This window comes from Grus americana, chromosome 15, assembly GCF_028858705.1.
Source record: "Grus americana isolate bGruAme1 chromosome 15, bGruAme1.mat, whole genome shotgun sequence".
Lineage (NCBI taxonomy): Eukaryota > Metazoa > Chordata > Aves > Gruiformes > Gruidae > Grus > Grus americana.
The window spans coordinates 15472330-15483027 of record NC_072866.1 but is presented as its reverse complement, the minus strand read 5'-3'; the positions used below and the strand labels follow the sequence as shown (position 1 = coordinate 15483027).

At 39.5% G+C, this 10698-nt stretch overlaps 1 protein-coding gene across 1 annotated transcript; it reads right to left on the bottom strand.

Annotated features, from left to right (window-relative positions):
• Positions 1–7373: 7373 nt before the first annotated feature.
• On the bottom strand, positions 7374–10115 carry LOC129213266 (parvalbumin, thymic CPV3). Its single transcript, XM_054843008.1, has 4 exons — positions 10055–10115; positions 9576–9708; positions 9033–9142; positions 7374–7472 (listed from the first exon to the last, which is right to left on the bottom strand). Exons 1-4 carry the CDS (start codon positions 10113–10115, stop codon positions 7447–7449), a joined length of 330 nt encoding a protein of 109 aa, XP_054698983.1. The 3' UTR covers positions 7374–7446.
• Positions 10116–10698: the final 583 nt, after the last annotated feature.

Sequence of the window (10698 nt, the reverse complement as noted above, 5' to 3'; positions counted from 1 at the left end):
GGTGCGGGCAGGAAGTGCTCCCCGGGGCCGGCGGGGGCCTGGCGCTCCGCAGCGTCCCCGCCGGCGGGGAGAGGAACGGCAGGTGCCGGGCAGGAGAGAGGGCCTGCCGGCGCAGCCGGCTCCAGTCACGGCCTGGTGATCTAGGAGGGCTCTCAGGAGGTTGAGGGGCCCCGGTCTTCCCTCAGGGATCCGTGAGCCTTGCCGGAGGTTCCTAGCAGTCCCTCCGGACAGCCCCTCCGCAGCAAGCGGCGTGGCCGGCCGGTGCTGCAGTGCCAAATCACCACCTAGCCAAAACACCCCTTTTTTGAAGGGCAAACGTAGCGCAGTTCAGTTCCCTTCTCATTCCATCACAGCTGCCTGGCAGCTGAAAAAAGTAGAAAGGCTTTATTTTTAGAGGTAAAATCCGAGATTTGAAAGATAGAGATCTACAAGTTTGAATATGTTGAAGGAAGTGTCATCCAGCATCACTTAGTGCAGGTAATGCTTTCTCCATAAATAGATACATGATATTTATTCTGATTATTTTTCACTTCTTTGTCTGGCACTTTTAAGATAATGGCATTTAACTAAGAAAATACTCAGCTTTTATGTTAGTTTTAATTTCCAATTTTAATCAAAATTCAGTGTGATGTAAATACAAAAACCAGCTACATGGTAAGAGATGTATCACTTCTTTTTAGGAGTATGAAGTTTAGGAATCTAAATAAAGTTACATAATTGCTTAAATAAACAGCTAGGTAAGGTATAATAGACACAATTGAACATCTCATTCCACCAGGTTGTTTAGAAAAATGTACTGGTAAGCTTTCTTAAAAGTTGTGCCAGATTAAATCTGAAAGAAAACAGTATTTTTTGAGGTTTTTGTTTTCACTTTTGTTAGTATTTCGGTTCCTGTCATCACTCTTAGTTTACTTTCAGTGCTAGTCGTGTCATTCTGGATAGTCCCCATGAGCCTCAGCAGTTGATGACTTCCTTGAGAAGCCAATTCAGCGCTGTAAGAGCACTGTGTGGAATAAAGATGCTGTAAGACTGCAGTAATTTAATATTTAATGTCTGTACTCAAAAAGTGAGTGGCATAAGCAAGAGATGGCCACTGTTTTGCCCTAGGCTGGTAGAGTCAGCACGCAGCAGTCCCACATCCCTACTACCCTGCCATAGCTGCAAACCCCCCTGGTACCTGGCCTGAGGAAGGCAGCTGCCTCCTGTGAGGGAGGTGAGGCACAAATGGAGAGAGATGCTTCTTATGAGGAAGGGGAGGCACAAAATGGAGGGAGCTGCCTCCCATGAGGCACAAAATAAAGGGGGCTGCTTCTTGTGAGGGAGGGGAAGCACAAAAATGGAGGGGGCTGCCTCTTGTGAGGGAGGGGAGGCACAAAATGGAGGGAGCTGCCTCCCATGAGGCACAAAATAAAGGGGGCTGCTTCTTGTGAGGGAGGGGAAGCACAAAAATGGAGGGGGCTGCCTCTTGTGAGGGAGGGGAGGCACAAAATGGAGGGAGCTGCCTCCTGTGAGGCACAAAATGGAGGTGCTGCCTGGCTGTGAGGCCTAGTGGGCAGCCATGCTGAGGCCCTCTCAGGCTGGTTCAACATGGAGTTTTAATATGTGAATCCATGTATACATAGTATGTGTGCAGATTCCCTTTCTGTGGGTGTGGAGCTCATCACCACCTGGGGTGTCACCTTTCCTACCTGCAGATACGGCATTTAACCCAAACCTCTCAAGAGCTGAGCAGCTCCTCATGTCCTGTCCAACAGGCTGAACCATAGCAGCAGACAAATCATTTCCAGTCAGTGCCAGCCAGGTCTCAAACAGCTGTAGGAAATGTTTCCAGAGCTGCAGAGAGAATGTGATTTATAATTTAATGCAGCTGTTTTCAGAGAGGCTACAGCAAAAGGTGGCTCCTGCCTCTTGCCAGCACCAGCAGGCAGGATGGGGGAAGGTCTTGCTGTGCCCAGCTCCACAGGGTTTCACTGAGCTGGGGCTGAGTAAGGATCAGGACAAATGTGTCAGGATGAGGCATCCAAATACAGTAATTCTTGCTTCCTACCCTACAGCTGTGAGTTAAAATTCAGCAGTGTGTGCAGATCAGCATGTTAGAGTTATGGTCTGTCTGTTTGAAGGCTGCAACACAGATGAAACAATTTCTGGGAACATCCAGTCAGGATTGAATATATCAAATGAAAAAAAACCAAAGTCACCCCCTCCCCTCCTACTTGTGCTATACTACGGGAGGGGTGGTGATCTGCAGGCCATAGGGGAAGTTAATTTCTTTATACTACTCACTTAATGCAAAACATGGAAATTCTTAAAATTGGTGGTATTGATAGTCAATTAATTTCTTGCCAAAGAAATTACAAAACTGCAGTGACTGTGGATTTTGGCTTGCATTGGGTTAAACCTTTAGAAGTGTGTTTGTTCAGGACTTAGCACAGTGGAGAACCTGGTGTCTATTTACTGCTGTAATACAAACATTGTTGCAAGGGATATATTGTGGAGGCATATATGGCTGGACAGTGGATACTTGCTGTAATTGGTGATTGCGAAGGAAGGTGTTTCCATGCCAGACTTTCCCTAGGAAGGGAATTAATGTATGTGTAGTGATTGCTAAAATATAATTCTGCTCAGTGCAATGTCATCTGTAACTTGACATTGCTTTTGCTGCAAGTATTTGTGAGAATCTACAAAGAGTAAGTGATAACAGATTCAATTAACTTAAATGATTACATTTCTAATGTACAAATTAACAGGGCAGGAAGAAACTTCGATTGTGGTTCCAGTTTCATCCCATCTTCTTAATTGTATGTGCAGTAACACCACACCTTGACATTTGCAAAGTGGCATCAGATCACCCCGAGTTTGAAATGTGATTCCTAGCCCATGATTATGTAAAATTAAACTGCTGCATAAATACATTGGGAATTTGACAGGACAACTCCTGCATCAAGAGACAAATAATTAACAACTTTATGAGTGATGTCCAATTTATTAATAAAATTATGTAGGAGTAAGAAATAGTATCATCAGCATTGTGTAGTCATACTTTTGGGTTTGTTGAGCCTGTTTCTAGGTACTATTTTGAGCATTTCTGTTAGCTGCATAGTAGCAGACTTAACAAAAAGGTATACTATAAATCACTCTGGGTGTTAGAGCTGACAGCTGTAAATAAATACAGCTGACAGCTCAAATAGCTGTTCCATTGACAGTATGTGGTCTAAATGTGTTAACAAATGTGTAGGCTCAGCAGTTTGGGATTAGTTTAGCAAATAAATTACAAAATAGTGCTGTGATCCAGCAAAAAGCACAATGCCTGTGTATCCCTGCTCTGCACACTTTGTTAATACTGTAACAGGCCTTTGTAGCTCTGTGTGAAAATACAACACCGCAGCTAGAGGTAGGGGTCCTGCTAAGAGTATCATTCATCTCTCCCAGATTTTTTCTTAGTGTGATGTCCAGGAAAGTGAGCAACTGAGTGTCATGGTGAGTAAAGATGGTTTAATAATGGATGCATTTCCTTTGCAGGATCAGAGATTTCATAAAGGAGGGTAGTAACTTTACATTACCTTTGGATACAAAGTCACTGAATAACGATAGAAAGCTACTTTCATGCAAAACTTGAGATATTTAAATGTTTTGATTTGTTTAATGTGTTTAACAGGAATGCCTAGGTGTTGTTACTAGCCTGGATCTGTAGTACATGTGAAAGAACAGCTGGGAAAAAGAGCATGAGGAACGGGCTAGATAGTTAAAAGAATTTCAGCTCTGAAGATGAGTTATAGTAATATGTTAATTATATCCCTGATCACAGCAAGAAATGAGAGACAGTTACATGAAGAATTATGTCATAGTTTGACATATTGAAGGCATGGTGGGTTTTATGCTTAGAGATTGAATAAAGTCACTGTTTATTCTTTTATATTTTAACTATTCACAGACAGGGTAATGTGGCATGAGGTACTACGGGGTAAATAATTTGAACATGAAGTGGAACTCTGGAGAATGGTATTTTAATGGCATCACAAGTATTCTGGTATTTTCTAAAAATGTGGTTTTATAGTTGTGTCTGGTGAAATGGACAAGTGGTAATTCTGATAACTAGTTGCAACGTTTTTTGTAATCTCTGAGCATGATTGTCAGTAGTAGCTAATTTCTGAATGCTGCCTCTCATGTCAAGTCTTTGTAGTGAATGCAGTTTATTAATGCAGTCCTTATTTCCATCCCATTCATTAAATATATGATTATAGAAAGTGGCTGCTCATTCCCTTCAGTGAGCACCCATAGCACCCATATCCACATGTTAAATGATGGCTAAATATGGTAAATATCTTTAGTTTTTCCTTCCTTGTCAGTCAATAAAGCCCTGCGCAGGAGCTTTCTCAATTACAAGTCCCTACTTGAAACAACTGAAATTCTGCATACCACGTCTCTAGAAGGAGGCTTGCCGATAGCATTTTGGTTTAGGCCATGGAGCAGACAGGTATCTCTGTCAGTGAGTAAATCCAGTTTGAGTTATCACGTGTTTTACAAAGGCATTCAAAAGTATAATTTAGCATTTCAAGGATTCCAGGGAAGTGATAAGTTGTTTTAACTTTTTAAAGTTTCTTCCACTTCAGACATCCTACAAGTCAACAAATTTTCCTTTACTTAAAATGTTGTCCCACAGAGAACACTAATCTGCTGGACTAGCTGCTGTACTATTAAGTTTTTTTAAGGTACTTTTTTCCTGATGGAAAGGTTCCTTTAACTGCAGTACTTTGGATGTTAGATCTCAAAATATCTCAAGTACAGTTAAGCGGGTAGTATTTTTTTCTGTTCAGTGCTGTAGTGCACAACTTGTATACAATAATAAGCTATAAACAAACAATTGAGACATGTTTTAAGTTAGTAATGATGAACAAGATTTTTTTTCTAAAGCCTTTACATATGAACTAGTTAAAAGGATACATGTCAGGCCAGGAAGTGCTTCCCTAGTCTTTTGTTCCTTGCCTTTTGGCAAGGCCTAAGTACATTTTGTAGTTCAGATGTTTTACAGGAACTTCAGATGCAAACAGCTGTGATATATTCTTCTTTCTGGGAAATGAAGAAAGTTCTAATTTCACTCACAAATTTGTTGTGGGCCAGGGTACTGCACAAATCTCCTGCCAGCCCTCTGTCCAGTGACCCGCTCCAGCAATGTGTTACATCTTAGTGGAGAATAACAGAATTTGTGCTTTGCCTCTGGGTATCTTTGGCTAGGTCCGTGGTGCAAAGGCTGAGATACTGAGAGGAGCTAGAGTTCAGAGTGCAACAGCAACTGGAAAATTCTTTATTTTACTTGCATTTGCCTGCCTGATGTAATAAGATTAGTCAAGGTCATGACACTTCATTGTAAATGAAATGGAGAGCAATTTGTTTGTTACTTACGTGTGAACTAGTCCAAGACCCTTCTGTCATCAGACTGGTTTAGCTGCCAAGAACACACTTTGCTTCTTGTGAATATCCTGTGACATCCATCTTACGCTGTGAGAATCTCCGTGGGTCAGATCCTCAGCTTGTGTAAATCTGAGTAGCTCTGTTTAAGTCAGTGACTTATGCCAGGAGAGCATCTTTCATAAGGTTAAGAAATATTAAAATTCTATGTTCATTTTTTATCTGTTTGTATTATTTTTGCACTATAAAAGGAAAAATGTGATGACCATATTAAAATCTCGCATGTACTGAGTGTACCAGTTTACAAGCAACTTGTACGCCAAATTAAGCTGCTTGAAAACATTTTGAAATGGGACTGAAATTCTGTTTTCAGGCATCAACGGTTAAGAATTGTAGATTAATATATAATTTTTTTAAAAAAAAAAGGCAGTAGAGGTTTCTTGGCTGGCTCTCCAGCACTTGGCTCCCAAAAGAGTAGATGGCTGCAGAGAAGACGTAGAGGTGAGTACTCAGGGATGAATCGTTCTGGAATTTGTATTGGTGCAGCTGTCTAGGGTGTCTTGGAGAATGACACTCTGTGAACTTTTTTTTCACATAAAGGAGAAATTTAATTTGTGTAACTGCTTTTGCTTCAATGATGAACATATTTGAGGCCAACAGGGTTTTTTCAGTGACTGTTTTGTTAGGTTTGCAAAATTCAGGTTAGGACAGAGAAAAGGGCCTAGCCCATCAAAGCATTAGCCATATGGACTCTGTGACTCCATTGCTCTGAAAGATATATAGCCTTTCTCACAAGCACATTCAAATTCTTTAGTCTCTTCCCCAGCCATAGCTGGTTATCTCATAAACAATTCAGCTCTGGTTTTGGTGTTTTTCTACACAATTACTAGTATTTATAGAGATTTTTGAAAAGAAAAGGATGCAGTTAATTTTATATGTAGTCATTTACAGCAAAGGAAGAAATGCATTGAAACTGCAGTGATTCTAAACAATTTGCTTTCCTGAAAAGGCTTCTGTTGTGTTCTAGTGACTCCTACAAGCTGCATGTCCATGAACTGCAGTATATAGCACTGGTTAATGTTGAGAAAACAAGTGAATATATAAACACTCCATCAGAGCATCTGAACATCTCTCTTTTCTAATGACCAAATTGTTTGTTTGTAAAAAGACACTTCTTCAGCATCCCCAGAGATGGATGCTTTTGTGAAAGACGCTTTTAATACGGCAGGCATAGCCCGGAAATACCGGGTAGAGTATGTTGGAGCTTTCTCAACATGCATTTCTACAAATTCTTCCTTCACACTTTTAGTCCTCCCTATTGAGAAAGCTAGAAAATGCCACCAAGAAGATACCTTTTGCTTCCCCTCTTCTTTTTAAAGCCTCACAGTTATCTGAAATCTCAAGTTCACGTGGACTTTCCTTTTAAATCTTACTGCAGGCAGGCATGTGGTTTTTCCTTTCTTGTTCTCTTAACTGGCTAATGTAAGAAGAACGGTTTGAAACTGCAACATTCTTAATCAAAAGTGTATGACTGCTTTTCACTTGGAAGTCAGTCAGAGATTTTATCCTCACCTGCCTCACAAGTATATCTAAGCTGCTAGTCTTTGACAAAGTTCTGAGTGTTTTGAGAACTTCAGGCTTAATCTAGAAGGCCTATTGTAAACAGAACTCCCACTGATTTCAAAAGGTATTCCATATCTGAAGGTCTGATAAGATCAAGATCTTGGAGGGATTAACACTTTTAGTTTAAGAATTCACACATTTCAGTTTAGCAGTCAGAAAAACAGACAAAAGCTACTGTATATGATTAATTTTTATTGGATATTTTTAAGGGAAGTGTCTGCTAAAGTGTAGTTTAGAACATGGTAAATGGTCCACACAATGAAAAAAAAATCATTAATCAGTGTTTCATTATGTTGCTAATGCAATGAACAAATAACAGACACTGTCAAGATAAATCAGGGACTCATGATTTTCAAGGTTTTGGAGTGTCTTGTGCAGATGCATCCCAATTCTATCTTGTTTGATCCTTTTGAACCTCTAAGACTGCACCATTTCCTGGAATTCTGCGAAAGATCAGAGAATATTTACAGTAGAAATATTAAAATTAAGTGATTAGGAGTAAAAGATTAGTGGCTTATCAAGAGATTTATAAAAGGAATGAACAGAAAACAATTACCTGATAGATGACCAGAGGAGAAGAAATGCGTATGGAAGAGAGACATTGTCTAAACTTCCTTTTCTAAACAACAGATGGAAAGGCAGTGTTTTGCTGACATTTACAAGGAATAATAAAATGTCGAGGATTGTTTTAGCCTTCTCTCTGCATAATACTGATCTTGGGCAAAAATAATGGAATGGCTAATACAGAATTTGAGTAAGAAGTTAAGAGTTGAAGTAAAAGAATGAAAAGCGAGTCCATGTGTCTTATTAGCTGTTTGTAATGCTTCAGCAGTTGAGAAGTGTTGATTTAGAGCACAGTCTAAAGCCAAAAGCATTGTGCAGTTCCATGTGGTACGATACTGAAGCATTGTGTTCTACAATAAGATATTATTTGGAAGATCTTTTAAATGTTTGGCATCTGTGAGTTAGAGTATCTGATCAGTCCTGTCCCTGAACAACTGTATCAGTATATAGATTGCTTCATAAATCATGTGTGTTTATACTGGCACATTTCCTAAGGAACTGGATTTAATTCTTTCCAAAGAAACAAACAGAAGAGTTCTGTCCTCCTAGCACAGTGAGCTAGGGAATCTGCACAGCAGCACATTCCCTGCATGCTATTCCCTAAGCCCCTTTCATGCTCGTCCAGGCAGCTTGCTTCTGTCATGGGGCAAGTTGCCATTGGCTGCAAGCCTTTTGTGTGAGTGTGTGTTTCCTGTTCAACATGGGTCACAGAAATATGGAATTATGAGATCGGGAGGCTTCTGCACTGAGCAGCCATTAAATCACACTGGCATTTCCATGGGGTGAGTGCAATATGCTGCTTCCTAAGACAGCTGCTCCTTCCTATCTGGTTCCTAACCTGCCACTGAAGATAAAGAGCATCCATCCCCATGCACAGAGCCTGTTGTGGGATCTTGTGTCGGGGTAGTGACACTTGATCATTCTGTTCTTATTATGCAAAACAAATATTGAACAATGTACTGCTAGCTCTTGCATATTGTGAATGATTTCACTGACTAGTGGAATTTCTGTTGGGAGATAACTGCTGTAGATGAGCCAATGTATGTGCTATTGATTCTCCTGTGTAGAGCTGGTTCTTTTGTCTTTGATTTTACATTTGTGTGTTAGAAGTGATGCTAGTGCTGCTTTACATCAGAGTAAGTGGGAGGAGGAATAAGGGGCTGTTCCCTTCAAAACAACTGGAAATTTGTGAGTGAGTGGTAATGAGAAAGTTCCTTAGGGCAGTCTGGGAGGGTTTTTTTTTACTTGCATAAGGAATTGCAGAGATAAACCTGTACGATCAGGGACCATTTCCACCCTTAAACAGGTTGTTACTGCAAGGGTTTCAGTAAAATTGCTCAAAGTACATTAATGTACTATCAACATAAAAGAAAGGAGAATCACACATCATTTACAACACATCCTGAGGAACCTTATTCTGTATATAAATAAGTTAATACCTTCAGCCCCAATTTTACCATCCCCATCATGATCTGCAGCTGCCAAGAAGGTCTTGGTTTCTGAGGTGGTTAACACTCTGGCTCCACACTCAAACCTCTGAAGGAAATACCTAGGAAGAAAAAGCTTTGATTATGAGTTTCACAGAATATTATTCTTTTATGCTGAGTATATAATCAAACTGATAGCTATCTATAAATAAATTATTTACCACAATAGCCACGTCCTCCAAACATTGCTTTGTTTGACAAGCTAAATACATTTCTGCTTTGTAAGTCCAGCCCTGATACAGTTGATTCTGCCCACTACCAAAATCCAGCCCCAGGGAGGGTGTTTTTTTTTTCCTATACTGAGCATTAAAGGCAGGTATTTACTAATTTGTTTTTCTCTGTAGGGGTTATCTACTTAAATACACCTTTCACATTCTGCTGAAGGTTTTATCAATGTTTAGCATAGCTTGTGCTCACATTTACAGAACAGTTCTAGGAATAAAAAAGTGCTGATTTTTGGATAGCCTCTAACTAGTTAACACAGAAAATCCTTACTTGAGCTCATCTTCCTCAATAAAGCCACTTTGATCATTGTCGAGAATCCGGAAGATCTCCTTGAGCTGGCTGCTACTCTTTTTAGACATCCCACTGATCTGAAAGAATTTTTTGGGACTAAAGGAATCTGGAGCTGAAAATAAATTAATAAATAAATTAACCCCAGACCACTGTGTTCACTGCTCCTAAATGGTCTGAGGATGCTGCCTTGTTATATTTTAATTGTTCTAAACATGCTGATAGATAAAGCCTGTCAAAGAATGAATTTTGCCCTCCTAAACATCAGAAAAAAATCACATGGGGATAAGTTACGAACTGACAATATAAACCAGTCATGAGCAAATACACTGTGACAGCTAAGTAAAGAGATTACAGAAATCTGTTTACAGTATGTGCTTGTTCAGTATTCCTTTGGGACTGAATTAAACTTGCCATGTCTTACATAAAATAATAGATTTTTAGAGTTTTAATTTTCTCACCTTGGCAGTCCCGCAGAGCAGCAGCAATATCAGAAGAGCTTAGAATGTCTGTAAGGCTCATTTTAAACCTGTGCAAAATAGTATATTGCAAACAGATTTATGACATGCAAATGCATCTTACAACAAATTGTTTTTTCTGTGTTTCGAAGAATACTATACGGCTAACAAGACTTCTAAGGGTAGATGAATCTAATTGATCAAACTGACGTTGCTATTCCTAAACAAATTAGAAGTTTTAGTACATTACTTCCTTAAAAATAACAGTGCTGAAATAATACTTTTTAATGAGATGGATTACATAAATGATGTTGTGAGTTGATGATCAATTTTATGTCATTTACCTGTATCCTATTTAAGTACAGCGCATTTCTAAACTCTATGTAACCATTAACCTAATAATTAGTCTTACTGGAATGCATGGCATCTGGCAATACAAATAGGAGTATAGGCAGTGGAAAAAAGAAAGTCAAGAAGGTTTGCTTCTGTTTTCTCCCCCAACAGCTCTGAAGAATAAAAAGAAAACTGATACTTATCTATATAAGGTCCATCCATATGAAATTCCAGCAATTAAAATAAAAATCTTAGAACAAGGGTTATTGTACTTACTACTGATGCAGCTCTGCACAGTAATTTAATTTAATTAA

Coding starts and splice junctions, on each gene's coding strand:
- LOC129213266 (XM_054843008.1), bottom strand. CDS start 10,115: ATGAGCCTTACAGACATTCTAAGCTCTTCTGATATTGCTGCTGCTCTG. Junction 9,709..10,054: donor TGCTCTGCGGGACTGCCAAG/GTGAGAAAATTA, acceptor ATTTATTTTCAG/CTCCAGATTCCTTTAGTCCC. Junction 9,143..9,575: donor ATTGAGGAAGATGAGCTCAA/GTAAGGATTTTC, acceptor TTTTCTTCCTAG/GTATTTCCTTCAGAGGTTTG.